The following is a 16,257-nucleotide window of genomic DNA, read 5'->3' on the forward strand; positions in this document are numbered from 1 at the left end:
ACTCCTCCATACAGACCTTCTCCAGATGCTTCAGGTTTCGGGGCTGTCGCTGGGCAATACGGACTTTCAGCTCCCTCCACAGATTTTTTATTAGGTTCAGGTCTGGAGACTGGCTAGGCCACTCCAGGAACCTGAGATACTTCTTACGGAGCCACTCCTTAGTTTCCCTGGCTGTGTGTTTCGGGTCGTTGTCATGCTGGAAGACCCAGCCACGACCCATCTTCAATGCTCTTACTGAAGGAAGGAGGTTGTTGGCCAAGATCTCGCGATATATGGCCCCATCCATCCTCCCCTCAATATGGTGCAGTCGTCATGGCCCCTTTGCAGAAAAGCATCCCCAAAGAATGATGTTTCCACCTCCATGCTTCAAGGTGTTCTTGGGGTTGTACTCATCCTTCTTCTTCCTCCAAACACGGCGAATGCAAAAAGCTCTATTTTTTTCTCATCAGACCACATGACCTTCTCCCATTCCTCCTCTGGATCATCCAGATGGTCATTAGCAAACTTCAGACGGGCCTGGACATGCGCTGGCTTGAGCAGGGGGACCTTGCGTGCGCTGCAGGATTTTAATCTATGACTGCATAGTGTGTTACTAATGGTTTTCTTTGAGACTGTGGTCCCAGCTCTCTTCAGGTCATTGACAAGGTCATGCCGTGTAGTTCTGGGCTGATCCCTCACCTTCCTCATGATCATTTGTACCCCACGAGGTGAGATCTTGCATGGAGCCCCAGACCGAGGGTGATTGACCATCATCTTGAACTTCTTCCATTTTCTAATAATTGCGCCACCAGTTGTTGCCTTCTCACCAAGCTGCTTGCCTATTGTCCTGTAGCCCATCCCAGCCTTGTGCAGGTCTACAATTTTATCCCTGATGTCCTTACACAGTTATCTGGTCTTGGCCATTGTGGAGAGGTTGGAGTCTGTTTGATTGAGTGTGTGGACAAGTGTCTTTTGTACAGGTAACGAGTTCAAACAGGTGCAGTTAATACAGATAATGAGTGGAGAACAGGAGGGCTTCTTAAAGAAAAACTAACAGGACTGTGAGCCAGAATTCTTACTGGTTGATAGGTGATCAAATACTTATGTCATGCAATAAAATGCAAATGAATTACTTAAAGATCATACAATGCGATTTTCTGGATTTTTGTTTTAGATTCCGTCTCTCACAGTTGAAGTGTACCTAAGATAAAAATGACAGACCTCTACATGCTTTGTAAGTAGGAAAACCTGCAAAATCATCAGTGGATCAAATACTTGTTCTCCCCACTGTATGTCCTTGCCTTTTTACTCCTGAGACCAAAACCCTGCCTACCAAGCTATTTAAACAATGGCTTTTAGTGTTATCTAAAAATTAGCAGGAAACCTACACTCCCCAAAGTGTGGAATGTTTGACTAGTCTTATCTCCTCCACTCCCCTGCAGAGCTCCTTCTCCACAGTCACACATTCTCAGAGGGGCCACTTTATAAGAAAGAGAGAGAGAACTAAAAAAACAATTGTGGAATACTGTTCATCTGTAGTCTAGGACCCTATAAATGTAAGGAGGGAGGGATCTTATAACCCCTCCCCTTCTATTAATACAACATAAGAATAATCAATTATTCTAATACATCAAACATTTTGGTACAACCCTTTTCATGACCCCTAGGTGAACCCGACACATGTTGACTGATGATGGTAATGTGCAACGCAAAGGGGGAATTTGTAGTTTACACATCCCTTTTTCTATGAATACAGAATTACCAACTCAATAAGCAGTAATGACCCAACGTTGCCACGATTTAGGGATTTACGTCCTGTACAGGTCCAGAACGATGCACCTATTTGATTGTATTTTAATCCAAGCTCAAGGTCACAGTCTTGGCATCGTAAAGGACCATAACTGTATTACCATTATTGCTCTTTGTTTTTGTTGTCAATTGTCTGTCAGCGTTGTTTTATCTGTTGTTGTTTATGGATGCTGTGTGGGTTGTCTGCCACCAAGTGGCATGTTTTGTCATGTCCTGCATTTATGTTTTATAAACTCCAATAGAATATATGAAAGAGACAAACTCAATAAACAGTAATGATCCAATATTTCCACAATTTAGGGATTGTCAGTTATGATCATGCGTTGCCTTTAACATAAAACAACCTCAATATTTGTAGGACCTGCATTTCATTAGAAACCACAAGCAGCAGATGCAGGCTTTCAGCATACAGCGAACACAGGCATTTTCCTACAAACAGTAAAGTCATTCTGCATTTTCTCCTTTCACCCATTGTCTGGCTTCACTTGATAAACTGGTAGTTGGTATATGTCAAAGTGAGTATGTTTAAAGGCACAATCTGGGACATTTCTCGCTTCATAATTAATTGTCAAATCTGCCAAGACAGCAATTACTTTTTCATCCCAATGTGGAATTAGAATTCTGTTGTTGATGTCAGAAAACCTTCCATACACCTGCAATAGGTCCAAACAATTATAATACTCTTGTTTAACTGTTCAACCTTGATTGAATTAAGAAGGTAAAACAATGTATCAGCCATTTGAAGGGTTAATTCTGTTCCAGAGCACAGAGCAGCACTGGGTGGGTAGGAGCATAACAACGTCACTTTGCTAAAGTGAAACTACAGTTGCTATACGTGCTGTATGTTGCACACCTGAGTAAACTCTAAAACACTTCAGACATCTCTCTTAAACCGCTACACAGTCTCCTGTGGTTAATCCCAGTAAATACTAGAGAAAAATCTGAGGACACGCCCACACTATTTTACACAGACATGGGTGAGTAGAGATTCACAAGGATCAGTGAATAAATATGACTGTGTACATTTATTTGATGGTAATCTCCTGTTTGTATCTACAGTACCTATGTTTAACTATGTTTCTCAACCTATGTTTAACTATGTTTCATAAATTGACTAATTTGCTCTGTATGTAGTACGGTTAAACAACTTTTATCAAGGTTAATTTCCCTTAATGCTGTGTTGACAACGGCACTGAAACTATCGAGAGCTGACTCATTCCAGGAAATGGAATAGGCTCATTTGAAAAAACATATATATTGTATTAATGACTGATTGATTATAATCTAGAGCTGGAGTCTATTATTATTTTGATCTGAAGGTTTTCTGCAATTTGCTAAATAAAAATGTTGAACTTTAACTATGATTTACAGTTTTGACTTTGCTCTCTCTTTCTCTCTCTCTAGATATGGCTTCCTCCAGCATTCTACTTTCTGAAGACCATTTCCTGTGCTCTATCTGTCTGGATGTGTTCACTGAGCCAGTCACCACTTCATGTGGACACAGCTTCTGCATCACATGTCTCACAAAGTACTGGGATAGCAGGGACCTGTACCAATGTCCACTGTGTAAGGAGACGCTCTACAGACAACCTGAGCTTCGTGTCAACACAATGTTAAGAGAGGTTGTAGAGAATTTTAAAAAGATGAGAGACAGAGGTAAAGATGAGTCCCCTCCTAAACTCGGAAAAGTGCCTTGTGACGTCTGCACTGGGACGAAGCTCAGTGCCATGAAGTCCTGCCTGCTCTGTCTAACCTCTTACTGTGAGACTCACCTGGAGCCTCATCAGATTGCCCCAGCCTTAAAGAGACACAAACTGATCAACCCTGTGGAGAACCTGGAAGACAGGATCTGTAAAAAGCATAACAGACTCCTGGAGCTGTTCTGTAGGACTGACCAGACTTGTGTGTGTCAGTTCTGCACTGAGGCAGACCACAAGACTCATGACACTGTCCCTATAGAGGAAGCGTTTGGAGAGAGGAAGGCTCACTTGGAGAAAACTGAGGCAGAAATGCAGCAGATTATCCAGGAGCGACTAGAGAAGGCTAAAGAGATCAAAGTCTTAGTAGATCTCAGCAAGAGAGATGCAGAGAGAGAGATAGCAGACAGCATACAGGTCTTCACTGCTCTGGTGCGCTCCATTGAGAAAAGCCAGGATGAGCTGATTGAGGTGATTGAGGAGAAGCAGAAAGCAGTAGAGAGGCAGGCTGAATGGCTCATTAAAGATCTGGAGCAGGAAATCACTGAGCTAAAGAGGAGAAGCACTGATCTGAAGCAGCTCTCACACACTGAGGACCACCTCCAACTTCTCCAGAACTACCCATCACTAGTGTACAAACATCCACCCACCAAGAACATGTCTGAGATCAGTGTTCACAGTGATCTGTGTGTGGGGACTGTGAGGAGAGCAGTGTCTCAGCTGGAAGAGACACTGAATAAAGAGATGGAGAAGCTGCCTGAGGTCAAACTGAAGAGGATTCAGCAGTATGCAGTGGATGTGACTCTGGACCCTGATACAGCACATCACAAACTCCTCCTGTCTGAAGATGGGAAACAAGTAAGACGTGGAGACATACCACAGAATCTTCCTGACAATCCAAAAAGGTTTGATCTTTTTGCCATTGTCCTTGGAAAGGATGGCTTCTCCTCAGGGAGATTTTACTATGAGGTGACTGTTAACGGTAAGACTAGGTGGACATTAGGAGTGGCCAGAGAGTCCATAAACAGGAAGGGGTCTGTATCACCTAGCCCTGAATATGGACTCTGGACTGTGGTCTTAATGGATGGGAATCAATACACAGCCTGTGCCTCCCCCCACGTCATCCTCTCCCTGAGAGAGAAGCCCCAGAAGGTGGGGGTGTTTGTGGACTATGAGGAGGGTCAGGTCTCCTTTTATGATGTGGAGGCCAGGTCTCATATCTACTCTTTCACTGGCTGCACCTTTAAAGATAAACTCTTTCCCTTCTTCATCCCCAGTAATAATGATGATGGAAAAAACTCAGCTCCTCTCATCATCTCTCCTGTCAATCACATAGGCTGATATAAAAATGGAGAGAGAGTCATTTTTCGGTTATTGCCCTAAATTGACATTTGTGTTGAAAAATGTTTTGAGCTTGTAATGTACCATAATGCATCTTTGAACATTTATACAAAGGTATACTTAATGAATACAACACAGCTTTGGTGTCACCCTGTCTCAAAAACAGATGGTTTTCACCGCTTGGAACTATTGGAAATGAAGCTTTTCCTCCTGACTGTGCATGTAGTTGAATGTGAGAAAGTACTTGCCTTTGAGCTGGTTTTTGGTTTGTGACAGTGAATGTAATAGAGGACGTCCTTTTCCTTTGAGCTGGTTGTGGATGTAGGTGAGGATGAGGCCAGGGATCTCCACCAGGGGGATGATGAAGGAGCCTTTGGCCACGTTGCCCAGGTTTTAGTGGGACAGTTGCATCATAGAGGATGGGGTCAGGGCCAGCTGAGATGTATTCCTGATGTCCACCACAGGGTACAGGTAAAGAGGAGTTTGAAATAGTATAAGTGGTACACTACACACCTGGGTTCAAATAGTATTTGCTTTCTTTGAGCCGGTATGGAGTGCCAGATGGGCAGGGTCTGTACTTTAGGGACTATTCCATTGGTTCAACCACATCAGGCGAGATCAATGAAGTCCACTGCATAAACATGTTATACAACATATTCTGGGTTGAACTCTGCTTTCATTTATGAATAAATATACACTTCTAGGCAATTCCTTTTTTTACAGAGTATTACAAACTCAAGCCATCATTTTGGGATTGTCAGTTAATGATCATCCATTGCCTTTGACATAAGACAAACCAAGCACTTGTAGGACCTGCATTTAATATGTTCAACTACTATAAAAATGTCATCATCAGAGTAAATGCCTCTCTATTTGATCCACTGTAGTAATGAGTAAAATGATCCTGTTAAACCTATTGCACATGGATTCAAGAAAACTTCTGCAATACCTTTGGTTTCTGTCTTCAGGTTTGGTTTTTCAAGTAAAAGTCCTTCATCCATGAGTCTACAACAATAAACAAATGGAGTGTTAATCTTTACTATTGTCTTCATCAGCACCATCATTTTGGGTATATGACTCTAGATTATGGAGGTAAATGAATGTATTCTCTGTTGGAAAAGTTTTGTTAACTCACCAAGGACTTCATCTCAGCACAGACTCCATCTGCATCGGACCGATCCCGTCCCGCCATATTCTTACTGTTCTCGACACACTCCGAAAGAGAGAGATAGAGAGAGAAAGAAAGAAAAGGTAACGTGAAAAGAGTGTTGGGTGATGAGATAACAAGGTGAGCTCTGTTAAAAATGTGCAAAAACCGTTATTCGCCATATATAAATGGATTGGTACTCTGCAAAACACCAGTCTCAATGTCAACAGTGAAGAAGCGACTCCGGGATGCTGGCCTTCTAGGCAGAGTTGCAAAGAAAAAGCCATATCTCAGACTGGCCAATAGAAAATATAAAAATTAACACTGGATAGAGGAACTCTGCCTAGAAGGCCAGCATCTCGGAGTCGCCTCTGCCAGTTGAGGACTTGTGAAGTGTCTGTTTCTCAAACTAGACACTCTAAAGTACTTGTCCTCTTGCTCAGTTGTGCACCGGGGCCTCCGACTCCTCTTTCCATTCAGGTTAGAGCCAGTTTGCTCTGTTCTGTGAAGGGAGAAGTACACACTGTTACACGAGATCTTCAGTTTCTTGGCAATTTCTCACATGGAATAGCCTTCATTTCTCAGAACAAGAACAGACTGACGAGTTTCAGAAGAAAGGTCTTTGTTTCTGGCCATTTTGAGCCTGTAATCGAACCCACAAATGCTGATGCTCCAGATACTCAACTAGTCTCAAGAAGGCCAGTTTTATTGCTTCTTTAATCAGGACAACATTTTTCAGCTGTGCTAACATAATTGCAAAAAGGTTTTCTAATGATCAATTTACCTTTAAAAATGATAAACTTGGATTAGCTAACACAACGTGCCATTGGAACACAAGAGTGATGGTTGCTGATAATGGGCCTCTGTACGCCTATGTAGATATTCCATTTTAAAAAATCTGCCTTTTCCATCTACAATAGTCATTTAGAACATTAACAATGTCGACACTGTATTTCTGATCAAGTTGATGTTATTTTAATGGACAAAAATGTGCTTTTCTTTCAAAAACAAGGACATTTGTAAGTGACCTCAAACCTTTGAACGGTAGTGTATAAAAGGCTGCGTCACGATTCTTTCTCAAAGTGAGCACAACATTAACTTAACAATGGTGGAAACTCCCTCTAGAAAATGATTACACCAATCCGTTGCTTTTAAGTCCATGACAGGTGGAGAATCGGGACGCACCTATAGCCTCCCATTGCAGCCTCGCCTCCCTTCCCCTCACCATGAGGGACTTGTCCATGTAGAACTCTCGGCCGGGGCTGCTGTCGTTGTGCTTTGTGTCCACGGCGAAGCAGAGGAAGAGCATGTCAACCACAATCTCAAGGATAGACAGGAAGCAGTGGGTCACCAGCCAGGGGAACAGGCAGACGATGAGCAGGGGCAGCACCCACACCATGTTGTCCCGCTGGTAGTTGAGCGCCAACACACCGGCGAACACCGTGCAGCAGACGGTCAGTACCTGGATACACACATACGAAGGAAAAGACGGAGAGAAAGGGGGTGGGAAAGGGAAAAAAGAGGAAAGAGACAAAGAGAGAGACAAATAGAGAGACAGTGATAGATTGAATAGTAATATTATGCTTGTAAAATACACACAGATGACAAACTGACAATAAACAATTACAAAATGGCGCAGTGTAGTGGAAATTACCACCAGGGACTCAAATTCAAACTTAAATGAATAATTCTTTATTATCAGCAAGGTGTAGAGGTTCCAACAAACTCTCTTGTCAGGTCCGTTTTGGAGAAGCTGATAGCATCACCTATACGCCAAGGCGGAGAAGTGCCTTTTCTTCCAGCAGGCGGACTCGTTCCTGGGCTATCGGATATCCACCGCGGGAGTGGAGATGGAAGAGCAGACAGTCAGTGCAGTACGGTTGTGGCCTGTTCCATCCAACACAAAAAGCGGTGCAGCGCTTCCTAGGTTTTCTGTTTCAGGCACTTCATTAGGGGTTTTCAGCACAGTGGTAGCCCCTCTCAACTCCCTCCTGAAGAGAGGTCCTCGACAGTTTCGCTGGACTGAGGAGGCCTTTGGAGCCTTCCGTGCGCTCAAGGAACGTTTTACGAACGCACCCGTTCTGGCTCATCCTGACCAGCCTCTGCCCTTCATCGTAGACGTGGATGCCTCCGAGGTTGGAGTAGGGGCTGTTCTCTCCCAACGCACTGGATCGCCATCTAAACTCCATCCATGCGCCTTCTACTCACGGAAGCTGTCTCCCACGGGGCAGAATTACGACGTGGTAGATTGTGAGTTGCTGGCCGTCAAGAAGGCGCTGAAAACATGGCGGCACTGGCTGGATTCATTCCTGGTTTGGACAGACCACCGGAACCTAGAGTATATACGAGCAGCGAAGAGGCTGAACCCGCTTCAGGCCAGGTGGGCCCTATTCTTCACCAGGTTTGACATTACCCTTTCCTACTGGCCAGGACCTACGGACGTCATGGCCGATGCGTTGTCTCAGGTTCATGACCCAGAGGATTGGAGGGAGAAAGTGACACCCATTATTCCCCTGTCCCTCATTGTGGCTCCTGTTGTGTTCTTATGTGGACATGGACATCCGTCGAGCCCTGCGACAGGAGCCCTCAACTGCCCACTGTACTGAGCGGTGTGCCCTCTGATATGCGAGAGCCGTCTCTTCGCCTGGGCACACACAGCATCTGTGTTGAGGCACCCGGGTATAGCCGTACTATCGTCTGTCTCTCTACCAACTACTGGTGGCCCACCATGGCCCAGGATGTCCGGGTTTATGTCTCTTTCTGTTCCACCTGTGCATAGAGCAAGACATCTAGACACCTCCCTCATGGCAAACTTATGGCAAAGGCTCTCTTCTCTCACATCTTCCGGCACTATGGGATCCCGGAGTACATGTCTGACTGTGGTTCTCAGTTCACTTCCTGTGTCTGGAAGACCTTTATGGAACGACTGGGGGTCACGGTCAGCCTCACCTCCGGAAACCATCCCCAATCAAATGGGCAGGTGAAAAGGCTAAATCAGGAAATGGGTAGGTGCCTCTAGAAGAAAAAGAAACGCACACCTACAGTGGGGCAAAAAGGTATTTAGTCAGCCACCAATTGTGCAAGTTCTCCCACTTAAAAAGATGGGAAGACTGAATCTGCAATAGGTAAGCAGCTTGGTTTGAAGAAATCAACTGTGGGAGCAATTATTAGGAAATGGAAGACATACAAGACCACTGATAATCTCCCTTGATCTGGGGCTCCACACAAGATCTCACCCCGTGGGGTCAAAATGATCACAAGAACGGTGAGCAAAAATCCCAGAACCACACGGGGGGACCTAGTGAATGACCTGCAGAGAGCTGGGACCAAAGTAACAAAGCCTACCATCAGTAACACACTACGCCACCAGGTAATCAAATCCTGCAGTGCCAGACGTGTCCCCCTGCTTAAGCCAGTACATGTCTAGGCCCGTCTGAAGTTTGCTAGAGAGCATTTGGATGATCCAGAAGAAGATTGGGAGAATTTCATATGGTCAGATGAAACCAAAATATAACTTTTTGGTAAAAACTCAACTTGTGTTTGGAGGACAAAGAATGCTGAGTTTCATCCAAAGAACACTATACCTACTGTGAAGCATGGGGGTGGAAACATCATGCTTTGGGGCTGTTTTTCTGCAAAGAGACCAGGACGGATGATCTGTGTAAAGGAAAGAATGAATGGGGCCATGTATCGTGAGATTTTGAGTGAAAACCTCCTTCCATCAGCAAGGGCATTGAAGATGAAACGTGGCTGGGTATTTCAGCATGACAATGATCCCAAACACACCGCCCGGGCAACGAAGGAGTGGCTTCGTAAGAAGCATTTCAAGGTCCTGGAGTGGCCTAGCCAGTCTCCAGATCTCAACCCCATAGAAAATCTTTGGAGGGAGTTGAAAGTCCATGTTGCCCAGCAACAGCCCCAAAACATCACTGCTCTAGAGGAGACCTGCATGGAGGAATGGGCCAAAATACCAGCAACAGTGTGTGAAAATCTTGTGAAGACTGACAGAAAAGTTTGACCTCTGTCATTGCCAACAAAGGGTATATAACAAAGTATTGAGATAAACTTTTGTTATTGACCAAATACTTATTTTCCACCATAATTTGCAAGTAAATTCATTAAAAATCCTACAATGTGATTTTCTGGATTTTTTTTTTCTCATTTTGTGTCATAGTTGAAGTGTACCTATGATGATAATTACAGGCCTCTCTCATCTTTTTCAGTGGGAGAACTTGCACAATTGGTGGCTGACTAAATACTTTTTTGCCCCACTGTATGTCAAAGTGCTGTATAGAAACACAGCCTAAAACCCCAAACAGCAAGCAATGCAGGTGTAGAAGCACGGTGGCTAGGAAAAACTCCCTAGAAAGGACAAAACCTAGGAAGGAACCTAGAGAGGAACCAGGCTATGAGGGGTAGGCAGTCCTCTTCTGGCTGTGCCGGGTGGAGAATATAACAGAACATTGCCAAGGTGTTCAAATGTTCATAAATGACCAGCATGGTCAAATAATAGTAATCACGGTGAACAGGTCAGGGTTCCATAGCCGCAGGCAGAACAGTTGAAACTGGAGCAGCAGCACGGCCAGGTGGACTGGGGACAACAAGGAGTCATCATGCCAGGTAGTCCTGAGGCATGGTCCGAGAGCTCAGGTCCTCCGAGACAGAGAAAGATAGAAAGAAAGAGAGAATTAGAGAGTGCATACTTAAATTCACACAGGACACCGGATAAGACAGGAGAAATACTCCAGATATAACAGACTGACCCTAGCCACCCGACACATAAACTACTGCAGCATAAATACTGGAGGCTGAGACAGGAGGGGTCAGGAGACACAGTGGCCCCATCCGATGATACCCCCAGACAGGCCTGCGTCTTGTGACCGCAGCGTACGTGTAGGTATGTACAGCAGGACCAAATCGGAAAGATGGGTTGGAGCAAGCCCATGTAATGCTTTGTAGGTTAGCAGTAAAACCTTGAAATCAGCCCTAGCCTTAACAGGAAGCCAGTGTAGGGAGGCTAGCACCTGAGTAAAATGATTAAAATTGTGGCTTCTCGTCAGGATTCTAGCAGCCGTATTTAGCACTAACTGAAGTTTATTCAGTGCTTTATCCGGGTAGCCGGAAAGTAGAGCATTGCAGTTGTCTAACCTAGAAGTAACAAAAGCAAGGATACATTTTTCTGCATCAATTTTGGACAGAAAATGTTGGAATATTTTGCAATGTTACGTAGATGGAAAAAAAGCTGTCCTTGAAACAATCTTGATATGTTCGTCAAAAGAGTGATCAGGGTCCAGAGTAACGCCGAGGTCCTTCACAGTTTTATTTGAGACAACTGTACAACCATCAAGATTGTCAGATTCAACAGAAGATCTCTTTGTTTCTTGGGACCTAAAACAAGCATCTCTGTTTTGTCCGAGTTTAAAAGTAGAACGTTTGCAGCCATCCACTTCCTTATGTCTGAAACACAGGTTTCTAGCGAGGGCAATTTTTGGGCTTCACCATGTTTCATTGAAATGTACAGCTGTGTGTCATCCGCATAGCAGTGAAAGTTAACATTATGTTTTCGAATGACATCCCCAAGAGGTCAAATATATAGTGAAAACAATAGTGGTCCTAAAATGGAACATGGAGAATCACCAAAATTTACAGTTGATTTGTCAGACGACAAACCATTCAGAGAAAAACTGATATCTTTCCGACAGATAAGATCTAAACCAGGCCAGAACTTGTCCGTGTAGACCAATTTGGGTTTCCAATCTCTCCAAAAGAATGTGGTGATCGATGGTATCAAAAGCAGCACTAAGATCTTGGAGCACGAGGACAGATGCAGAGCCTCAGTCTGACGCCATTAAAAGGTCATTTACCACCTTCACCAGTGCAGTCTCAGTGGTATGATGGGGTCTAAAACCAGACTGAAGCATTTCGTATACATTGTTTGTCTTCAGGAAGGCAGTGAGTAGCTGCGCAACAGCTTTTTCATTTTTTTTTTAGAGTAATGGGAGATTCGATATAGGCAGATAGTTTTTTATATTTTCTGGGTCAAGGTTAGGCCATTTCAAGAGAGGCTTTATTACTGCCACTTTTAGTAAGTTTGGTACATATCCGGTGGATAGAGAGACATTTATTATGTTCAACATAGGAGGGCCAAGCACAGGAAGCAGCTCTTTCAGTAGTTTAGTTGGAATAGGGACCAGTATGTAGCTTGAAGTTTTAGAGGCCATGAATATTTTCATCATTGTGTCAAGAGATATAGTACTAAAACACTTGAATGTCACCCTTGATCCTAGGTCCTGGCAGAGTTGTGCAGACTCAGGACTACTGAGCTTTGGAGGAATACGCAGATTTAAAGAGGAGTCCGTAATTTGCTTTCTAATGATCATGATCTTTTCCTCAAAGAAGTTCATGAATTTATTACTGCTGAAGTGAAAGCCATCCTCTCTTGGGTAATGCTGCTTATTAGTTAGCTTTGCGACAGTATCAAATATACATTTTGGATTGTTCTTATTTCCCTCAATTAGTTTAGAAAAATAGGATGATCGAGCAGCAGTGAGGGCTCTTCGATACTGCACAGTACTGTCTTTCCAAGCTAGTCGGAAGACTTCCAGTTTGGTGTGGCGCCATTTCCGTTCCAATTTTCTGGAAGCTTGCTTCAGAGCTCGGGTATTTTCTATATACCAGGGAGCTAGTTTCTTATGACACATGTTTTTAGGGGTGCAACTGCATCTAGGGTATTACGCAAGGTTAAATTGAGTTCCTCAGTTAGTTGGTTAACGCATTTTTGTCCTCTGACGTCCTTGGGTAGGCGGAGGGAGTCTGGAAGGGCATCTGGGAATCTTTGGGTTGTCTGAGAATATATACAGTGCCTTGCGAAAGTATTCGGCCCCCGTGAACTTTGCGACCTTTTGCCACATTTCAGGCTTCAAACATAAAGATAAAAAACTGTATTTTTTTGTGAAGAATCAACAACAAGTGGGACACAATCATGAAGTGGAACGACATTTATTGGATATTTCAAACTTTTTTAACAAATCAAAAACTGAAAAATTGGGCGTGCAAAATTATTCAGCCCCCTTAAGTTAATACTTTGTAGCGCCACCTTTTGCTGCGATTACAGCTGTAAGTCGCTTGGGGTATGTCTCTATCAGTTTTGCACATCGAGAGACTGAAATTTTTTCCCATTCCTCCTTGCAAAACAGCTCGAGCTCAGTGAGGTTGGATGGAGAGCATTTGTGAACAGCAGTTTTCAGTTCTTTCCACAGATTCTCGATTGGATTCAGGTCTGGACTTGGCCATTCTAACACCTGGATATGTTTATTTTTGAACCATTCCATTGTAGATTTTGCTTTATGTTTTGGATCATTGTCTTGTTGGAAGACAAATCTCTGTCCCAGTCTCAGGTCTTTTGCAGACTCCATCAGGTTTTCTTCCAGAATGGTCCTGTATTTGGCTCCATCCATCTTCCCCTCAATTTTAACCATCTTCCCTGTCCCTGCTGAAGAAAAGCAGGCCCAAACCATGATGCTGCCACCACCATGTTTGACAGCGGGGATGGTGTGTTCAGGGTGATGAGCTGTGTTGCTTTTACGCCAAACATAACGTTTTGCATTGTTGCCAAAAAGTTCAATTTTGGTTTCATCTGACCAGAGCACCTTCTTCCACATGTTTGGCGTGTCTCCCAGGTGGCTTGTGGCAAACTTTAAACAACACTTTTTATGGATATCTTTAAGAAATGGCTTTCTTCTTGCCACTCTTCCATAAAGGCCAGATTTGTGCAATATACGACTGATCGTTGTCCTATGGACAGAGTCTCCCACCTCAGCTGTAGATCTCTGCAGTTCATCCAGAGTGATCATGGGCCTCTTGGCTGCATCTCTGATCAGTCTTCTCCTTGTATGAGCTGAAAGTTTAGAGGGACGGCCAGGTCTTGGTAGATTTGCAGTGGTCTGATACTCCTTCCATTTCAATATTATTGCTTGCACAGTGCTCCTTGGGATGTTTAAAGCTTGGGAAATCTTTTTGTATCCAAATCCGGCTTTAAACTTCTTCACAACAGTATCTCGGACCTGCCTGGTGTGTTCCTTGTTCTTCATGATGCTCTCTGCGCTTTTAACGGATCTCTGAGACTATAACAGTGCAGGTGCATTTATACGGAGACTTGATTACACACAGGTGGATTGTATTTATCATCATTAGTCATTTAGGTCAACATTGGATCATTCAGAAATCCTCACTGAACTTCTGGAGAGAGTTTGCTGCACTGAAAGTAAAGGGGCTGAATAATTTTGCACGCCCAATTTTTCAGTTTTTGATTTGTTAAAAAAGTTTGAAATATCCAATAAATGTCGTTCCACTTCATGATTGTGTCCCACTTGTTGATTCTTCACAAAAAAAAATCTTTATGTTTGAAGCCTGAAATGTGGCAAAAGGTCGCAAAGTTCAAGGGGGCTGAATACTTTCGCAAGGCACTGTAGCACGACTTTTGATGCTCCTTGGTTGGGGTCTGAGCAGATTATTTGTTGCAATTGCAAACGTAATAAAATGGTGGTCCGATGGTCCAGCATTATGAGGAAAAACATTAAGATCCACAACATTTATTCCATGGGACAAAACTAGGTCTAGAGTATGACTGTGGCAGTGAGTAGATCCGGAGACATGTTGGACATAACCCACTGAGTCGATGATGGCTCCGAAAGCCTTTTGGAGTGTGTGTGGACTTTTCCATGTGAATATTAAAGTCACCAAAAATTAGAATATTATCTGCTATGACTACAAGGTCCGATAGGAATTCAGGGAACTCAGTGAGGAACGCTGTATATGGCCCAGGAGGCCTATAAACAGTAGCTATAAAAAGTGATTGAGTAGGCTGCATAGATTTCATGATTAGCAGCTCAAAAGACAAAATAAAAAGTATATTTTTGAAATTTGCTATCGTAAATGTTAGCAACATCACAGACTTTGTGGGATGCACGGGGGATATGGTCACTAGTGTAACCAGGAAGTGAGGCTCATTTAACACAGTAAATTCATCAGGCTTAAGCCATGTTTCAGTCAGGCCAATCACATCAAGATTATGATCAGTGACCCAACCCACCTCCAGGCTGTGTAAGGGCTATTTGACCAAGAACGAGAGTTATGGAGTGCTGCATCAGATGACCTAGCCTCCACAAATCACCCGACCTCAACCCAATCGAGATGGTTAGGGATGAGTTGGACCGCAGTGTGAAGGAAAAGCAGCCACTAACTGCTAATCATACGTGGGAACCCGATCAAGACTGTTGGAAAAGCATTCCAGGTGAAGCTGGTTGAGAGAATCCGAAAGAGTGTGCAAAGGTGTCATCAAGGCAAAGGGAGGCCATTTTGAAGAATATATCATCTATTTTAATTTGTTTAACACATAATTCCATAGGTGCTATTTCTTTTTTTTAATGTATTTACTATTATTCTACAATGTAGGAAACAGTACAAATAAAGAAACTCTTGAATGAGTAGGTGTGTTCAAACTTTTGACTGGCACTGTGTGTGTACATGTATGGGTATTTTGTTTGAATGTTTCTCCCTGTGTGGATATCTTAATGACATCCAGACACAAACCCACGTGCCTATTCGAACTGATCATTGCTTGCCCCACAGCTCTCACAATCACAGATGGACATTTTTGTTGTCGTTGTCATTTTATTTCTCTGCATAAAAACATTATCCAAAACATTCTGGGTTAAAACTCTGTTCGCATTCATGAATAGAGAGAGATACAGTTATAGGGAATAACTTTTTCTATGGATACAGTATTACAAACTCAAAACAGGAGTAATGACTCAATATTACCACAACATAGGGATTTTCAGTTATGGTAAACATAGGAAGATGTCTTCTGATTTCTCCAAAATGCTAACTTTTTGAAAATGTCTTCTATTCCATAAAGGAAATCTTTCAACAGGGTCAAAATACATTGAGGGGGTGGAGTTCTCCCACAGAGAAAAGTGCCTGTTGATCATCTGTTATGCAAGTTAGTCGTCACAATTGTATTAGATGTACCAACGCAGCATTAGAAGAGACCATGATCCTCATTACCACAACCTAAAAAGACATTGATATACAAAAACACTTGTGGTGTACAATATTAGTAGTTAAAAAAAAAACCCAGTGATGTCATGATGCATTTGAATCTCTCACACAACACTTCCACACACAAGAAGCTAAACTACAGAACACCAACTCTACAGCCTGTACAATAGCAAAAAACTACATTAACAATATCCTTGATGGATGTGTAACAAAAAGATATTG

At 43.2% G+C, this 16,257-nt stretch overlaps 1 protein-coding gene and 1 long non-coding RNA gene across 2 annotated transcripts; one reads left to right on the forward strand and one right to left on the reverse strand.

The window, feature by feature from the left end:
• Positions 1-2,615: 2,615 nt before the first annotated feature.
• LOC121841817 (E3 ubiquitin-protein ligase TRIM39-like) lies at positions 2,616-5,865 on the forward strand. The gene is made up of 2 exons (XM_042312098.1): positions 2,616-2,765; positions 3,193-5,865. Exons 1-2 carry the CDS (start codon positions 2,762-2,764, stop codon positions 4,824-4,826), a joined length of 1,638 nt encoding a protein of 545 aa, XP_042168032.1. The 5' UTR covers positions 2,616-2,761; the 3' UTR covers positions 4,827-5,865.
• On the reverse strand, positions 5,145-6,247 carry LOC121841818. Its single transcript, XR_006080772.1, has 3 exons — positions 5,962-6,247; positions 5,776-5,831; positions 5,145-5,274 (listed from the first exon to the last, which is right to left on the reverse strand). It is a non-coding gene; the product is annotated as an uncharacterized LOC121841818 (long non-coding RNA).
• Between the last annotated feature and the right edge of the window lie 10,010 nt (positions 6,248-16,257).

This window comes from Oncorhynchus tshawytscha, linkage group LG34 (assembly GCF_018296145.1).
Source record: "Oncorhynchus tshawytscha isolate Ot180627B linkage group LG34, Otsh_v2.0, whole genome shotgun sequence".
Lineage (NCBI taxonomy): Eukaryota > Metazoa > Chordata > Actinopteri > Salmoniformes > Salmonidae > Oncorhynchus > Oncorhynchus tshawytscha.